The 19,703-nt window shown below is 38.8% G+C and overlaps 1 protein-coding gene across 3 annotated transcripts in view; it reads left to right on the top strand.

Moving 5' to 3' along the window:
* Positions 1 to 19,703, top strand: part of tspan4a (tetraspanin 4a) — a 124,305-nt gene that overhangs the window by 84,441 nt on the left and 20,161 nt on the right. For all 3 annotated transcript variants that reach the window (XM_086070710.1, XM_086070709.1, XM_086070711.1), the window contains one exon: positions 8,335 to 8,409. In XM_086070710.1, coding sequence (XP_085926836.1) covers positions 8,335 to 8,409 — 75 coding nt within the window. The remainder of the gene's footprint in view (positions 1 to 8,334; positions 8,410 to 19,703) is intronic.

Below are 19,703 nucleotides of genomic sequence, written 5' to 3'. Positions count from 1 at the left end.
AAATTAGTAAATGATGAGGCAAAAAGTCAAGCTCAAGCTACACAAAACCCCACAATAACAGAAATGACAAATTGTTTGTCTTGAAGCATTCACCAAACATGGCAAGTCTTTTTCTAAATTATTTTATTCTGTTACTATATGGTGGAATTTTTACAGGACATTTTAAGTGTGCACATTCAAAAGACTCAGTGAAATAAGAATATTTGGCATTTGTTAAGGCGTTATTGTTCTTCGTTGTGTCCAATTTTTGGAAAACCAAAATGTGTTTTGTTATTTTGGTATCAAAGTACTCCAGTGAAGTGTTTGGAGAATACATAAAGCATATCCAGTTTGTACTAGAACTTCTCAACATGACTGAAGAGTCGTGTTTGTTTAATAGCAAATGATGAATAATCTTTCAGGTGAAAAGTGATTACGCTTCCAGTTCCATTAAAAAAAAAATCTATGTCAGCGTTTATTGAAGTTATATCATGTTTTCTGTAGTATAGACATCTGCTTCACCTTGAGTTTTCTTTTTTCTTTTCATACACTTGTACAAATAATATGAGTGACATCTACAGTAGTGAATGTGTGGAGAAGTAAAACACATTGTGCAAAGGAGAACAAACAAACACTTATATAGTTCTTCTGTGGGGCAAGCGGGGAAGGATTGATTATTACACACACTTGCATGCACGCACGCACACACACACACAAAGTCACAGCAAGAATAAGCAATTATAAACTCTGAGGGATTAAGTTAGAGCTTGATCCATGACATTTGCGCCACCAGTGGTCAGACCAATTTCTGTGCTGTCAATATAATGAGGGCAAGCAAGTTATAAGTTGGCTTTAATGAGTGACAGAGCACTTCTCGAAAAAGACTCTTCCCTTCTCCCTTACCATATCAGGGTAATTAACATGGAGATAGTTAATTAGGATCACCCAGTGTCAATGCGACCAATGGTTGTTGGCTTTAGCGGTCGTAAAGAATTTAAAGCTTTCAACATTAGCATTGTTGCTCTATAGCAGGAGTGTTAATTTTTTCCCCCCTTTAAGGGCCGCATACAGAAAACTAAAAGTATGCAAATGCCACTTTATCTTTAGCTAACTTTAATTCATTAAAGGGGAAGTCAAATCTGAAATTTTGCTCGCCCTCTAATCACCATACTTTTATATTGGGTTTGTGCAATTTGAGTTAAGCAGCAAAATCCACCCCGTTTTTTGTGCTTGCTGTCGACTGAAAATAAGATCATATCGTAATTTGAAAAACTGCTACAGCTAAAGATGATAAGGCATATATATATATATATATATATATATATATATATATATATATAAAAAATTTCTTCTAATTATTATTATTATTTTTAAGTGGCCCACGACCGGCCCAATATCCCACTGGATTAGATTCACCCCTCAATTGAGCAGCAGCTGAATCCCATTTCCACATTTAGAAACAAAAGAGCTATCTGTAGTAAGCTGACCATACTTGAGGACCATTCATGTGATATGTTCACAAATAAGACCTTCAATCAATCAATCAATCAATCACATTTTATTTATATAGCACCTTTCAACTCAAGTTGCTGAACAATTAAAACATCCATAGTACAATAAATAGAAACCCCATCCCATCCCCTAACATACATACATTACTTAAAAATGTAAGTTAGTAATGGAATTACTTTTTTATTTTTTATTTTATTGAGTTACTTCATAATGAAATTAAATCATTACCAGGCAAAATACTAAAATAGCTTTATACCAAATATTGATGGATGGATCAGGGATTTTTTTTTAAAGCAGTTTTCAAAGGGCATTTGAAATGAGTTGAATGACAAGGTAATTCCACATAAATTTCAGTATTTATTGCACTTCAACTGACTCCAATTGGCTGCCATGACTGCCAATCATGATCAAGATTGCCGCCTGCTGATGACATAACGCTACTGGTTCGAAGCGGGAAGGCTTCATGGCTTTGGGAACCTGATTGTGCTTAATGGTTAGTCGGAGAGAAAACATGGACAATATTCACTTTATATGCATTAAATCCTGCAACTCGATCATATCTGGTAGCAGCGACAGTCAGCAGGAACAGTCAGGCCATAAGCAGAACTGACTTAGCACCCTGCGTAACCTCCTTTTCATTCAGAAATATTAACAACATGATCAGAAAGGTAACTGTATTTTGTATGGAGACAAATAATTGAGATAAACAGATTTTTTTTTTTTTATGTTGATCAATTTGAGCGGTCGTAATGTGACGTCATCGGAAGGTGCATGGGATCCGTCCAGACGCAATCTTGCGGCCAATCAGATCATATTATATCTGGTACAAATATGTAAGTCCAACACCGTTAGTTTAAACACCATTTTGCCCAACACTGATGTCAAAAGGTTATTTTTAGTATATGTGCAGGCGGCAAACAATGGATGGCAGGCCTGGAAAGACCCCCGTTTCGTAGTGTGGACATCACGGCTATACGGGTTAGCAAAGCATCTTTTTAGTTGTGCAGCTCAGTGGCTACAACAATTGATCATTAATATCAGTATTAAATTCAAATTCTTCTTTATCTGGTAAAGGTCACTGGGTCAACTTAATAGGAAACGGTCAACGGTGTAAGGTCCTTTTCAAGTAGTGGTTATGTCCAGACTCATTTCATTGATAAAGACAAAATGCAAAAATTCTGGAATAGTCTGATTAGAGTGCTATCTTTTCCCTTTTCAACCAGCAGTCTGTTTTTTCCTCCCAATTTTAAAGAATCAATCAGACTTTTCTGTAGTTTCTATTATTATTTCCTGGTTGTTAGTGACATGTTTTGTTGAAAAGTTTTGTCCTTGGGTTCACACTAAAGCAGCACACTCAATTTTATTGAAATCCATTGCCCATTTTTTGTGTGTGATGTCATTGTTACAAAAACATGACCTAACTATATTATTGAGTCATACAAAAGCTACTAAGGAAATGTTTTCAACATATTATTCCATGCATTTTATGTTTTACATGAAGATAGATACACATCATCTACTTTCATCAAAGTATATGTGCCAATATTTATCCATCTCGCCATTCTTTATCTGCTGCTAATGAGATCCAATACCAATTCAATATGAAGATAAAAATGATCAGTTGTAATCATCCAAAAAGCATTTAATTAACAATTTCTTTATTACTATGGATGGTTCTGTATCATTCTGACTGACTAATACCGATTTACCATTTAGTTGTACGGCTCTCACCATGATGCAATGCAGTTGACAGACACCACTGCAAACTATAATCACAATTATGCACATATTTTTAAATGAATACCTTTCCGACAGCGTCACTCAAAACTGAGGGCTGTTATTTTTGCAAAGGCAGAATTTTGATGCAGTTCTGGTAGATCTCATTCGACTGCAGATCTTCATAATGCTGTAGGTGGTCGGTGTGCTTATTTCCCTGTGGGGTATTGTGATCCACCAGGTATTCAATTTCATATCTGTAATGTAAAGTTCAAACTGTCAATATGAAAGCAACTTAAAAATGGCATGCGTATCTGTGACCAAATTTGGTCACAATTCATCTTTAACCAGGCTTTCCCTATCCTTGTCCTCGAGGGCCGGACTCCTGCAGGTTTTAGATGTTTTTGTCCTCCAACACATCTGACACTAAAGATCAGAATCATTATTAGGCATGGGCCTGGTATTAACAGCTTGAACATAGTAATGGACATTGTGGGTGTGTTCAACTTCACTTCCTGCCTGAGGGGGTGACATCATGCAGGTGTCCCGTCACGTTGATGACTGAAGCTGACAATACAATCACTATTTTGAGTTTGTGTCAGATAAAAACAAAACTATTCCGTTTCGTGGCACACTCGTTGCTGTTGACAGTGTTATCTAGCTTCACTCACAGCGTAGTATGCATTCCATCTTAAAGAAAAAGTCCCACCGCAAGATTTAATCGTCAAATCTATAAGCAGTATGTTAGACTTTCATCTGTTACCATCTTAAGATGTCACAAGACAAGATTGCCTGTTTCTATTGTGACTCCAACAGCAAAAAGAAAAAACAATGTCCACCAAATTAGTATTTAATGTGCTCCTCTTAACTGTAATTGTTTGTATTGATTGGATTACCGATCTGTTTTTATGTCTATAAGGCAGGACAATATGAAAAGAGTTAACAGTAGCTGGTCAACAAGCTTGTAATCTATGCAGTTTTATCCGACTGAGTACTGAGTGGAAAGTTGCATTTCTCTTTTGACAATTATTAGGATTCGTAAATGGAAAGAACTATTCAATGAAATTCCCCTGCAGTTTGCTAAATTGGCACACTGTTTTTCCTTTTATTATATTGCCCTTTCTCCAGAGATCTAAAATGGATTTAGGTAATTTTCAGTTAATTTCAGCAATCCAATCCAGTTTAATAAAAGTAACCGGCACTTTACAATTCCTTGAGGCACAACCAGTAATTCAGTAGCTATCTTGTGATATATACAGCAATAACAGCAGGATGCATTTAGTCTGCTATTAAATGATCCCACTTACTGAGGCAAGGGCCTGTGGTCGAAAGAAGATGAGTTACGTTTCTGATAAAGACCAAATTAATGGGTGAAATATTCACGCTACCACTGGGGAGGGAGATGTTTGTTTTTCTTAAGGGTGAATAGAGACAGACACGGCAAAATGATTTCTTTCTGCGTAATTGTTGCTTTTATCTAAGGCACTTATTAAAAGATGTGCGGGGCAAAGATTTTGTGGACAGTGTTCCGACAGAAAAGCAAAACAATAGTTTGTCCGCATGTAAGTTAGAGTTGATCAAATACATCTCCTCTGTAGGGATCAATAACATTTGATCCAAGCAGCTATTTTGCAAGATTGCATTTATGCTAAAGCCTTAAAGTTCAACTCACAGGGGAGCATATTCTTATTTTTAAATAAACACCCGACAGTCCAGAAATTGGATTTTTTTTCTCTTGCCAACTACGTAAATTTAGGAAAATGGTAAATAAAGCCTTAAAAAAACTCCATATTTTATTCATAAGGACCTTGCAATTGTGCACAATGTGGACTGCAATCAGTGTGTCGCAAAGTCAGTTTCTCATCCATCAGGGTTGTTGCCACTGACATATTTGGCATTTGCACACAACAACCCCTTTTACACCAAGCTACTCAATTTGATACAGTACAGTATGGCTTCCATTGTTAGAAAATTAAGTCTTTGTATTTCTCCACTATTATTAGCCTTGCCAAAAATGGTTCAGGATCCATTGTAGTATGTTGAGATTTTTCATTTCTGTGTGACAACGATAGAAAAAGAGGAACACTTTTTAGACATTTTCCTCATTCAAAGCTTGTCTTCTGCTTGTCTTAAACATCTGAAAAAAGAAAGAGCAGAAAGAAGACTCACTTTGCATTGTCACACAGTGATAAAGTGCACTGCCAGGAAATCTAAATGTTCATTCACTCAATGATAACATCAGATGTAAATGGCAGATCACTGTCTTGAATAGTGTGTCCATATTTAAGTTTGTCCAAATGTTTAAAATGAACCCTGACTGTAATGACAAGTTTGCGCCATATGATTTATTTGGTTGTTACTAACGTATCTATAAGATTCATTTTTCAAAAATCATTTTGAGTTTAATACATTTTGTATACATTTTTGGGGACTTACGCCGCCATGTTGTTTACGCCGCAACATATTCAGTGCGTAGTGACGTAGAATGGCGGCTGGCTCTCTGCCGAGCAATGTGAAAAACGTATAAATGAAGTAAAGTAAGCCTCCGTAGCGTTCCTAAAGGGACGATCAAAACTCTTGAATGCGTCTGGTGAATGACGAGAGCACGGCGTGGGCGGTGACTCTCCCAATCGTATGTTGTTTCTTTAGGAACGCTACGGAGGCTTACCTTGCTTTCTTACGTCCTGTTCGATCATCCGGACGTTTTATAAATTCATGAAAATGTCCGGTTGACATTGCGTGACTAATAAGGGATGAAGTACAGCCTTTGCCGGAGAGTGAGTCTGGTCAACCGCCCTATCAGTCGCATTTCTGATGCGGGGCAAACCTGAGCTAACAGACAGTGGACTGAACCAATGAGCGAAGGGCGGACGTGACATCATAAAAGCGACTCGTTTGAAGTCTTTTATTTATTTATTTTTTGCAGAGATGGAGTAAAAATCCAACATGGTTACTAGCTGAAGAGAGTCAGTAGTGAATGACGTCGTTGTTGCGGGAAGAAGTTTTTTTTTTTAAGAAAGTGGGTGTGGCTTGCCAGGCTAGGTGAAGTATACTGCGTAACTGCGACTGGTACCACAATTTCAAGGCCGGGGCAAGTGTCCACTTTTTTGGGGAAATGGGAATATGGTCACCCTAATCATCTATCTCTCTGATCTGTATATATTACTGGATAGCCAATAGGCCAAGCCTTTCGAAGCCGCGAGGCCGCCATATTACTTAACTCCCAAGAAACGTTTCTCGGCATACGATCCTATAGATTTACAGTATCGAAATTGGAGAACAATTGAGCCAGTGCTTAGTAGAAACAGCATGATTTATGATGTATTAAATTTGTTAAACATTTAACAAGAGGACCTCAGACATTTTACAACTTGCCTTAAATACATATATAAATTATATGCTTAATGATGTTTACAGGAGGAAATCTGTAGATTGTTTTAATTAAAGAGGTATACCTGTAATTCAACAAAAGATGCCTCTGCCAAATCTAATATTGTGGTCTAAGCAGCTGAGCGATAAAAGAAAATGGGGGTCTTCAAAGCAGCACATACCGTCCACTTGTTAAAAAATAGTGACCAGCCCGACAATCACACCACCGCCCCTCCCCCTGGCCTTATACTAAGAGCCTACAAACTGTATATGTCTAATCTGTACTTAAACGTACAGTTTAATGCATCGGATTTATATAGCCCTTTTCTAGACACTCAAAGACGCTTTACAATAGAATGGATACATTATTCATGCACTTACACATTCACATACTAGTGACGGTAAGCTACTCAAGTCGCCACAGCGACCCTGGGGCAGGCTGATGGAAGCAAGGCTGCCAGTGTGCGCCTACAGCCCCTCCGACCACCTTCACATTCGCACCTTCCCTACACCAGTGTGAGTAGCACTGGAGGCAATGTGTGTGAAGTGTCTTGCCCAAGGACACAACGACACATGACTTGGGGAGAGCGGGGGATCGAACAATCGACCTTCTGGTTACTGAACGACCGTCTCTACACCCTGAGCCACGGCCGCCACAATTTATACAGTAGTCTGCTCGCGAGATGTGAGAAGTAAGATGGCTTCAACGGCTTGCACGGATGTGTATCGGCTATCCAGTAATATAGTCTATCTATCTACCTATTCAGCTATCTAGCTATCTCGCTATCTAGCTATCTAGCTATCCAGCTATCTAGCTGTCCTTCTGTCCATCTGCCAATATCTAATCGAAACTGCTCCATCTGTCTCAGGTTTGAAGTGTGGCTTTTCCAGACTGCAAGTTTCAGCTCCTTCCTCCTAATGGGATACGGATCATTATCATATAAAAGGCCACTTCAGACGAGTCCAATGTTTTGTCCTTAGCCATTCTGTGTTGTTCTTTTTTAGCCGTGTGTTTTGGGTCATTATCCTGTCGGAGGACCAATGACCCACGGCTGAGGCCAAGCTTTTCGACAGCGGACAGCAGATTTCGCTCCGGAATGCCTTGATAGTCTTGAGATTTCATTGTTTTGAATTTTTTAAGCCCCAAATGCCTTTGGTACAAACTGGGCCAATCTTGTGTATTATAATCAAATATTATCCACAACCTTATCTGTCTGCTGGCAGTAGACTTAAATAAATAAAGTTTTCTGCTCCGACAAATGCCTCATGAGAAAGAGCAACCCATCCTTCACATCCATAATCTGATAATCACATCTTTCTGTGACCGTCTAGAACTTTTCATCCTTTCGGAAATGTTTAACCCCTCACGGCGTAGCTCAGAAGCCCATCTTGAGTAAGTGGTTGATGGATGAGCTCAGAAATGTTTCAAGCAGTCACACGCGCCAGTAGGAAGAAGATGTATCCCCCCATCAAGCAACTCATCTTTGCTGTAAAACGAATGAACGCTATAGGCGGCGACTGGTGGAGAATGAGATGACGCTCTTTCAACATGGTCATAGGAGAAAAAGTAAAACATTAGAATTTTAAGGCCGGACTATTTTACACGATTTAGCCTTGCTAAGACTCGATCACACTGCAATTCTTTCTCATAAATGTAAACTTTGGTCACTCTTCAAACACGGATGCCTGCAACCGCTTTCCCCTCGACGGCCATAAAGTGACACACTTTTCCTCACGCTTCTCTTTGTGTGTCTGCAGTTTTTCATCCTTCTTCTGCTCATCTTCTTCCTGGAGATCCTGTCCATCATGCTGTTCTTCATCTACCAAAACAAGGTAATGCCATTTTCTTTGAATTTCTCACCGTGAATTGGCAGGAAAGATTTTTTTTTTCTTTTCATAGCTTTGAATTAGCCATGATAAAAGTGCATTTAGTCATTGGCAATTGCTAATATGTACAGTTGTACACTAACATCAATCTAATTACTGTCATAGAAAGAATCAGCCTTTATGTTACATAATGTTTCTTCAATTAATGATAGCAAATGTGTGATCAATATCCACAAAAATGGAGCTCATGAGTGTGACAACATCACATGCTATATGTTTTAACAACACCTCTATCAATTAATGCGCGATCATTTCAATGTGCAATAAAATCATCTTGTTTAATAGTCTGAGCAACCCTAGGAAAATACATTTTAGCGTCACTACTGCTAACATGGGATATTATATACTGCTTAAGTGACCTTGATTAAATGAAGTGTACTCATAAGTTGAAACATAATTTGTAATCAATACACTAGAGGCTGAAATGTGCTGCTGTTGCAGAATTTGAGAGGAAAATCCTTTCATGTGGCGTTGCCGCTGTCACACCTGACAATGGATGTGTCATCTGTTCCGTCCATTATGCACCATCTTGGCATTCCAATTGACTGTGTGAGATTACCGTGTGCTGGGGGAATGCCAATGTACGTAATACGTCTGGGTTGACGTATCCAAGTCACTTATGTCACTGCTGAATAATGCCTTGCGGTTCAATGCCGAAACCTAATTATGTTTATGTGATTTTGTGATGCTGAATTGATTGAAGCCAAGTCAGAGGGCACATCACATCACAAGCACAACAATCAAACACCACAATCTTGATAAACATGATGCTGAATATTAGAATTAAATGAGTCAATTTGGTATTTGATTTGAATAAGATAATATGCATAACAGCAGGTATAAAATAATGTATTTTTTGTTGTTTGTTCTACTATTTTTTATGGAAGACCAAAAATTCCAAGATAATAAATAAATAAATAAGTAAAAGTGAAAATAAAAATGGATATTAAAAAAAATTAAAAATAAAATAAAATAAAATTAATTGAAATTGAAATAAAAACAAGAAAAAGAATATACATATCAATTAATTAATTAAAACAAATTAGACTCAAAAAAATTAGATAAATCTAATAATAAATGTGGAAATAAATACAAAAATAAATATATAAATGGATTTAAATATCAATATATAAAAAGGCTCTGTCACCACAACTTGCGACAAACTGTTGCTCGACAACGTCACACAAGTTCCTGGCCATTGTTTCTTTCGTGTATGTAAATTTTCCTTTTCTGTGGAACGGGTAGAATCCGACTGAAATGTTGATCAACCAATAGGTGAATAGTTCAACCCAAGACACTCTCAGGACCGCCCCCCTCATTTGACTAACATTTCATGACGCATTTCATACTGACAGCGTCTGCAGCATGAAAAAAATAAAATAAATTTGAGCATTTTTATTTATTGATGGACATTTAATTATATTTATATATTTATTTTTGTACTTATTTCTACATTTATTTTTATTTAAAAAAATTTGAATCTCATTTGAATTTTTTTTACTTTTTATTTATTTATTTATTGTTTTCACTTTTATAATCATTTATATTTGTTGTTTTTTATTTAATATTTGAATTATATTTTTTACATCTGTTTTTATTGTCACTTTCATTCATTTATTTATATATACGGCTAAACTTCCTTTTATTCTAGACTAATTGGTCAGAGACCCTCAGTGACTCATTTTACTCTGTCAGATACTACAATTAAATATTTAAGCGCAAGTACACGTCAAGCGTGGCTCAGCTTGTTCCCCCAAACCCAGAAATTCTGTTTAATAACCTGAAAAAAAGTCAACAATCATATGCGTAAAGTGGCAAATAATTAGGATAATTGTTTCAGCCTTAGTAGAAAACGGGCTGAAAATCACTCAACTTTGCCGGTGTTGTAATCACCTGAAGGCACCAGTTAGTTACAGTGGATGTGGAATGGTGGTTGTCCTCTCGAGGCCCATAATGACCACAGCTGCTGCACTGCTTTTGAATTATGGGTTCTGTTCATAAATCACGAGCAATTCTAAACCACCGGTGCTGCATTATTTATATGTTGAGGCAAAACACGTTGTCTCCAAAGACAGCAGCCAAGGCCGAGCCTGTGTGAGCTGCCTTAATGTACTATTTAGGTAAGTAACAATGTACTGTTGTACTTTGATCGTCTGATGTCTACCACGACAGACCCTCATTCGCTACACGATCTTTGGCTTAAAAGCTCAATATGTTGTTTCTTCACATTGCATGAGTAATCCTGAACTAGTAAATGGTTGACAATAAAGGCATACTTCTTGTTCTTATCATTCTTCTTAGTGAATGTTGCATTTGCTCCAATTCCACTCTGGCTGAACATCTGTCATCACACAGAAGTAGAACGTTTAAAAATGTTTAAAGCAGCCTCAAGTTTCTTGTACATGCTTTTATTTAATTGTTTTTAAATGTGTCATAGGTACAAAATGACCATACCACATTCCAATAATTAACAGTGCTAATAAAATAAACTACATTCAACCTGAATTAAATAAATGCATATTAAGTGTAAATAATTTACAGCCAAATTAAATAAATGAACAAATCTAAAGTAAACACGCACCTGTGCCTTTTACAGAATAACACGTCTGCATTTTCAGGATGCAAAGTCATCAATGAGGTCGTTTTATGACAAGTGCTGTGCTGTAATGTTATCGTTGATGCTTGTGATCGCTTTGCCAAACCACTTAAGCGCTCTCAAGCCATTGATGAGTGGGAGTAAGTCTTAATTGGCTTCAGTTTTGAAAAGATTGAAGCAGGTTGAGTTACTGCAATGTGATTGGCAATCCAGAGTTTTGGATCATGTATACTACATGGAATTAAAAAACTGCTGCAGTTACTGTTTCACTTCGAGCAAATACCCACGAGCAGGCACCAGGTAGCCCGCAAGAACCCTGATGATGGACAATTGTGATTCCCAAGTGATCGTTTGTACTGACGGGATATTAATTGCTAGGCTAATGCTTACTTAAACCAATATATTGGTTTCATCATTCTGGTCATTTTACCACACTCCTTTTGATCAGATGATTGCATTAGGGTGTAAACAACATATGCGATAAACGGTAATCATCAAGGCTGCTGGGAGTCAGGCCTTCAGTCGAGACAGAGACAGAGATTGTGTCACAGGAATGATTGAACTCCAACAACTCCATAACCGCTATATTCAGCTCTGTGGCAACTTCTGACGTGTGTTTTCATGTCTGTATTGCATATCGTGGTTTGAGTGTCTGCACTCTTTTCTTAACCACTAGTTTTCCGTGACACGGTTTGGTAAAAAGGTCCTTGGCCACAGACTCTGTTATCGTCTGTGCGCGGACAGAGCTTGGCGGCAGTTTACAGGCACCAGATTTAAAAGTTGAAGGCGTAGAAGGCGTTGCTTGCTTTTATCGCCATGTTGTTGTTTGGTCAAACGCAGCTTCCATCCATATACAACACGAATCACGTGCTAAAATGTCCGCCACTGGCATGAGTGTGAATCAATTAGGAAGATATGCTGACTCGATCCGGATTTTGGGAGAATTTTTTAGTAATTCACTGATGAATCGATATTTTTACCCACCCCTATTGTAGATTATTCTCTTACAATTCCACCAACATTTTTGCTGATATACTGAATTTTTGTACTAAAAATAAATTTTGCTTGTATTACATATTCCAACTTAATGGATTAGTTTTTTGTTGAACCATGACTTGCCAGAAATGCCTTAAAGTCAAATAAATCTTACACACTACCTCATGCGTTACTAACATCTTTTTGTTATACACTGTAACTAGATTTGAGCCCTGATTGTAATCTATCCGTGATCATAAAGATCTTATTCTCCATCACCACGCTAACTCCTGATGAGCAGCCCAGCCATTGGAACGCATTTAAACCTATGTGCTCAGCCTTACAGATGCCATAACCTAAAATAGAGTGCGCTGCAGTAGGTGCATATTGATGAAGTCCATTTGAGGAATTGGGCATGGTCACACTCAACGGCCCGCTTTATTACACCTGCTTGAGGCCTGATAAAAGGCTCCATGACGCAGCTGGAAGCGACATCAAACGGCTCCTAGATCTTCCTCACAACTATTTGTTTCACTCCGCTGGCTCCAAAGGGTTATGGAAAGTCTTGGGAGGTTAACATCAGTGGAATCAGTGTGACTCAGTGGTGCACTATTGAAAGTTGATGGATGTGTGCTTTATTCAATATCAGAGGTTTTGCTGTCTTTTGAATTTACTCCGTGTTGTTTCCGTTATCTACAAGCTCCCCCCCCCCCCCCCCCCTCGCCTGGGCCGGGGGCTCCATCCATGGCCTGGGTCTCGGGGGGCCGAGGGGGTGGGTGTGGGTGTTGTGCCTGCCCCGCTCCGGTGGGCCTCCTGGCACCTGGGGCGGACCCCAGTATCCGGGCGGCGATAGAAGGGAGATGGAAAATGGGATCTTACCACAATCCCTTCATAATTTGTTTGTTCTGTATATACAGTACGTAGTCCGAGAGATGGTGTTTCTTCAACTACCTTATCAATACTGTAAAATTACATGTAGCTAAAAATCCAGCCATTCCTCCAATAATGAGTTGTTTTTTTCCCCAGGAGTCTCGCCTAGCTGATACAAGGTTAAAGGTCAGCAGCCAATCACAGGGCTGACACATAGACACGGGCAACCATTCACACGTACAGGACAAGCTATTTAGAGTCTCCAATTAACCTTACCTTGATGCTGTTGGTCTGTGGGAGGAAGCTGTCACCCACAGAGAACCCACACGAGCACGGTATGAAAAAAGAAGCCCATCCACTACCTAAAACGGGTTCTAAAACGGGTTCTAAAAACATTTCACGTCATTCTTTTTTAAAGTGGAAGTCAACCTTAAACATTTCTTGTAAAATGACAGAATGAACAATACTGAGCTCTAAAAAAAAACAAAAAAAAACATTTCTTGCCAATAATGTTATATGTGACCTCACTAGTCTAAACATGACATTCTGATTATTACATTTGTGGAATATGAGTTAAGCAGCAAAATCCAGCCATTTTTATCAATATCAGAAGGCAGCCATTTTTCCACTTGCTGTCAAGTGAAAATGACATCACAGTTGCTCAGGGCTCAGGCAACGACCAATCACAGCTCACCTGTTTTCTGAAGCTGATCTGTGATTGGTTGTTACCTCAGACCTGCGCAAATGTGATGTAATTTCCTCTCGACAGCAAGTGGCAAAATGGTCGCCTTATGATATTGATAAAGACTGCTAGATTTAGCTGCTTATTTCATATTCCTTTAGCGTTCGCCAGCTCGCCAATGGCGAGTAAAAACCGCGTCGGGCGAACTCAATTTACGGTACCATTCGCCCGGATGGCAACCTGAAAATGATTGCGATTGGAAGAGTGCATACAGACTCGTGACAGCACGTGCTATAAAACCACATTCATTTGGTGACTGAATCGAAAGAAGACACCATGATTTCACGACGAATATCGCGAGACTTCTTTCATACGTTTGCTTTTCCCATTGATTGTGCTATTAGCTTTCACTGTGGCCGCATAGCTTGTAACTGCATTGCCCAATCACGGCAGATAAAAGCCTTTGACCGCCGCAAATGGTTGTGGTCGCTGTCTGTGTATGTAGCGGACATTGAATTTGATTATCTGTGCAGTATTCTCAGCAATCGGTCTATTTATATTTAATCAGTCAGTAAACGATGCTAAAATCCATTCATCATCTGTGGCATTACGTGGGTGGCACCCAGTGCGCCACCCGGTGTTCAAACTGCGATACTAGTGGTGATGAACTCTAGATAAATGTGAGATACTGTACTCCTAAACATACGTGAAGCCCTCACTGCTCTATCGAATGTCATTTAATTCCTTGCACTTGCCTTGAAAAATCTTATACAACCACATAGTTTGAATGGGACTTTTTATGGGCGCTAGATATTTTTCTTTCATTTTGGGTAATCTACAGGCTGTCCATATAGTCTGAACACAGAGTACAAATAAAATATATATAAAATAAATGAGATGAAATCAACACTTTTATTATATAATGTAGTTTTCACATCACGTAGGAATCATCTCTTTTTTTTTAATACTTATTGTTATAGTTATCTTATTGGTGAATAATTTGTCAAAAATAACACATGAAATTGACCAAATTATGATATGTGAGGCATCAGACCAAGCCAGCGATATACATGGATAGTGCTGGTTATGGCAGGGCCACTATAATTTCTTGGTCACCACCCAAAAGGCTTAACGTAGAACCCTGCATTTTATTCTGTTTTGTTGACGATACGACTTGAAAAAAATGACCATATTTCTTATCAAAGGCTCGGGCTACCTGGAAAATTGTCAGGCTACTTCAATTTCCCATGTCAGGAGCCCAGCGGCTCCTTAGCCTTCCTGGCTAAATCTCAGGCCTGGTGGGGCGGCATAGAACATGTTACTGTCAAGAAAATATTTTGGGGATTGACTTCCCCCTTTTTTTTCTTTTTTTTTTTATGTGTTTTTATTGGTGACAGTGATGTGTATTGTAGTAATGGACGTTTCACATTTGAGTTTTATTCACTCATGAAAGTGCCTGCAGGGATCGTAAAGGTCCCTAACAAAGCCCAACGAGTGACGATAGAAACCAATTGAAAGACACCAAACAGATCAATACAAGATCGCAATCACTGCATGTGCTTGCGTCATAACTCAGAGAAGTTACCCTGAGGTGACTATCACTTCATTATATAACAATATTGATACATTTGAAGCCAGTTGCAGTATGCTATAACCATATTGGAAACACATGCTCATATTATTTCCACTAATCTTCTCTGAAAATGCCAGTGAGATACTGGAGAAGGCAAGACGGAGAATCTGATATTAGAGCGTCGCTGTCATCCTGCTGCTGGCGCAGTTTGTGTCCTCACCTCCGCGTGACATTAGCCGTGAGGTCAGTGCTGCATGAGCTGTTTCCTCTGAACACGCCTCTACCAGGATGTGTCAAAGCGAGGCCGTGGGGTTTGATTTGCCGTCTGTGTGCTTTGGGACAAGTCAAGGTGAGGTAATGTTGCAGTAAAAAGCAAGTGGTCACGAGTTATGCCCATGTGGGTTACAATAAATGAAACCTGTTTGAAGCTCCATGGTTCCTTTTTGTACTTATTCATGTCAATGACATGACTCAACAAGACCACGCAATGCCAAGACAGACTTAGTCCAGTGAATAAATAGTTGAGAATTGTCAGTGAAGAGTTGAGAAATGTTCGAAAAGTTTCATTGCTCAATACATTCTTTACAAATGGGATATCATTTAATAGGAAAATAATAAAAAAATGTATTTGTCACGGTTGGTATGGATGAGGACCCAAATGCAGAGAAGCATGGAGAAAGGGCAGGCGTACTCTCAAAAAACGTATTTAATTAGAAATACAAAAAAGGAAAGCCAGACACTTTGAATGATAAAAATAAAAGTCCAAAAATTCGATTCAAAGTAACATTTCGAAACTGGGGTTAAACTTTCTACAAAAAGAAAGCAGACAGCACAGGAAAACGTTACTCGGCAACAGGTATAGATGCAGCAAACACAATAAACCAAACAAAAGAGTTTTAAATACAAGCAACTGATGAGACAACAAAGAAGAAACAGAAGGGACCAGGTTGACGAATACAGGTGGACACAAAAAATGAACGAGACAGGCATGGGAAAAATGACAAAACAAACTCAAATTAACAACAACCAGACTATGACACCATTGGTATGGAACAGGGTTCACCAATTCCGGTCCTCGAGGTCTGGAGTCCTGCAGGTTTTAGATGTTTCCACCCACTAGCACACCTGATTCATACAATCAGCTCTTCGCGCTGCCTGATAACGATCCTGATCTTTAGTATCAGGTGTGTTGGTATCTAAAACCTGCAGAAATCCAAAGCACGCTTTACCCTCAAGAGTAAAATGAAGTCATTCCACAAAAGCACGACAATGCATAATTCTACAGATGGTTGTGTAGATAATGATGTAAGATCTATCAAAATGCAGGGGTCAATTAATTGTGGGACGTAACCCCTCTCTTATTCCACTGATGTCATTGTAAATTTGACCTGTAGCAATTACACACATACTGCAGCTGAAACACTAATGTCGCACCGTTGATTATAAATGGAAATCGTTCACCTTTTAAGAAAGGGAAGCACAATGATGTCATCATTCTATTCAGAATTCCTATACAGTACTGTACACCTTTTAACTCATTCAAAGCCAAAAACGTGTTAACACGTTTTTAATACTTTGTCCTTCGCTCCCAAAAACGTTTTATGTTGTTGTTGTTTTTTATGCAATAGCATACAGAAGGCTTTGATGCAGCTTCTGACATGAAGAGGTGTCTTAAAGCAATGGTAGTTACTGAAAAAAAAACGGCGAGCGGGTGGCAACAGAGTGTGAGAGATCAGCCAGGGCCATGTTGCAAAAAGGTCATTTTTACCAGTGTTTTCAACAGGAATTTGAATATTGATGAAACTTAGCTATATTCCAATGCTAATTGCTGCAAAACAGAAACAGATACAAATATATATATTTTTTCTGATGAAAGAAGAGACTCTAATCTTTCTTCTGGTATGTTCCGTGTTTTTATAGCAATAGAAACAATATTCTGTAAGCCTGGCAAAATCCGTCAAAATCCAATCAAACAGCCGGGAGCGAAGAGGATTGCTTCAGTGAAAATGGCTGGGAGTGAATGAGTTAATTGCTACATTTTTACATTGCTACATTAACTCATTGTTTTCATTCTGTTCAATGCAATTGGATTGAAACATCTCAGCCAAAGAAAAGATGTCTCCTGGTGGAATTTGTTGACAAGTATACAAGGTCCTCCCGAGTTGCTTTCTGAGGGTTCACTTCAGTCTTGTGCTAACAACTAACTACATAAAGACCCTACTCCAGGCTAAACATGTAGAATAACTTGATGAGGAGAGGGAAAACAACACACATTCATTAGTGGACAGTGCGTTCATACGACGCCCATATCTGTAAAGCTTCAAACAGCCCACCCGTGAGACGAGCTAAGTTCCATTTCAAGCGTGATAGCTCCCTCTTTCCACATCATTACTGTTGCAGCAACAGACGTCAGACCACTGGGGCTTGTAAAGATATCACGCGGCTGCAACTCTGCCTGAATAATTTCCAGCTTGAGTAATTTTCATTTCTCACAGAACGCCAAATGATATGAGACAAACACGGCTGGCTAATCACGTCAGTAAAGTTGAAACATATCAGGGAAATGTTCATGAGACAAATTGAGATAATCTGGCAATTAGATATTTATTGGTGGAGACTTGGATAAATGTGACAAGCGCGTAGTGACAGTTTGGCCGCTACAGATAACAATGTTGGGAAATTGCAAACACAGTTTCAGAAGTCATTTCAATTGAAGGCAAAAAGAGAGACTGTGAAAGTCCATCTCGCATAATGTTGCACACAATGTTTTAGGTTTAGGTACCACACAGTTTAAAATAGGCTTACAGATTTTTGTAGCCGCTTCAGAATGTCATCGTTTGCAAGCAGGTACTTCCTTTTCAGATTTAAACGCATGAAAATTGTGCCCAAATATTTCTCAAAGTTTTCTAACATAAATTTGTGAAAAACAATAATCTGGAATGTCATGTCTGTTGTGCTTCTGACTTAAAAATATTCCGTCTGCTTAAGGACATCAGAACGAGCTCAGTTTTATGCTCAAAGATTAGCGTGTTCCCTTACAAGCACCTTCAGGGAAACTGTGTGGGAAAACTGATAATTGGGGAAAACTGGCAGCGATGATGATTTTTTTTTTTCCTGATGCATGGATTTAATTAAGCAGTTGAGGGGGTGAAAGGCGTGCGCTTGAAATCCAACAAGGTTTTCAGGCAAAGGATGAAAAAGTATTTCCGACCTTGTGCTGTCGAATATTAGCCTCGGGTGAACATCTGCAATATTACAAGATCCTTCAAGGATTGTCTGGGCTGCTGTGACAATAACAGCAGGGGGCTAATCCCGACTTTGACTTCACTTCTGCTCAAATGACTTATATGATATGTGTCATTTTGCTGCTGCTGGTAAAGTTGTTTTACATAAAATACTAGAAGTTAGAATGGTTGTGTGTATGTGCCAAGCAAGTATTAAAAATAATGTTTGTATTCATATTTATGGTTAGAGTAAAAATCCTTCTGACATCTGAAAATGGAGGTATTTTACATATAATGAATACCATTCATTTCCTAATTTAGCAGGCATTTAAGTCACATAAGTGACTGCATTACAGATGATTAAAGTACAAGCAACAAAGCCTTGATTCCGCATCTTCACTTCCCTCATCCTCTTCTTCTGATTGTCTTCTCTCATGACCGGCAAGCATCAAGCACGACTTGATTAGAAACAGAGAATGGAAATGTGCCAGCATTGTAATTCATTTGGCCCAGCTAATGATTGAGATGAGTTGCTTAAAGGGGAATGCAGCCCATTGTGTGTTATTGCCAAGCTCCAGGACCGAATTACAAGTTGAGCCTTTTTATTTTAGACTCTGGTCATTATCCGAAGAACTGTGCAGACTTGAAATCCCGCTTTAAAAAGGTTCGTACTTGAGTTTAGTGAAGCTGTAGAAGTTCACAAGTATTGACTGATCTGTCCCGAGGCAGAAGAAAGACTAAATGCGGATTGTCTACTGGAGTGTCTTCCCCCTATTTGAAATGTACGGCAACACTTCCAGTGATTTAAACCCACATCCCAAGTTGGGGGTGGTGTGTGTGTTGGGGGGTGGGGGGGGGGGGGGGTGCAGTGCAGTGCAGTCAAATGAAATGCCCTTGAAAAGTTTGCCTTTGACTGCAAATGGGCTTGTGTCAAGGGAAGGTAATCTGGGCTGTGGTTCCTTTGGGGCAATGATGTAATTAAAGTATTCACTCGACCCAGGCCTTACCAATGAGAATGAATACCCGACAGGTGAGGAAGGGGCACAACAAGTCTGCAACTCCAGACACAAACAGGCAAGAATGATTTACTTCACTTCAAGCAACTGTTGTTTTTTTTATGCCTTCCAAACATCAAGGTAGCAATTAAAGCCATGAATAAATCATGTTCAAATATTTCTTGATCCTTTTAAGAAAAATGATTTTATATATATATAGTGTGGCATATTTTAGCAATGTGTAAATGATCACCTCTTTTGGTGCTTCTTCATCCATCCATGGATCTTCGGTCTTTGCAGAGAGCTTATAAATGGAGGCGTTTTT

The sequence above is a fragment of the Leptonotus elevatus genome, chromosome 3 (genome assembly GCF_054856555.1).
Source record: "Leptonotus elevatus isolate MCC_2025b chromosome 3, RoL_Lele_1.0, whole genome shotgun sequence".
NCBI lineage: Eukaryota > Metazoa > Chordata > Actinopteri > Syngnathiformes > Syngnathidae > Leptonotus > Leptonotus elevatus.
Note: the sequence above shows the minus strand (reverse complement) of the source record. Positions and strands in the feature narration are given on the sequence as shown.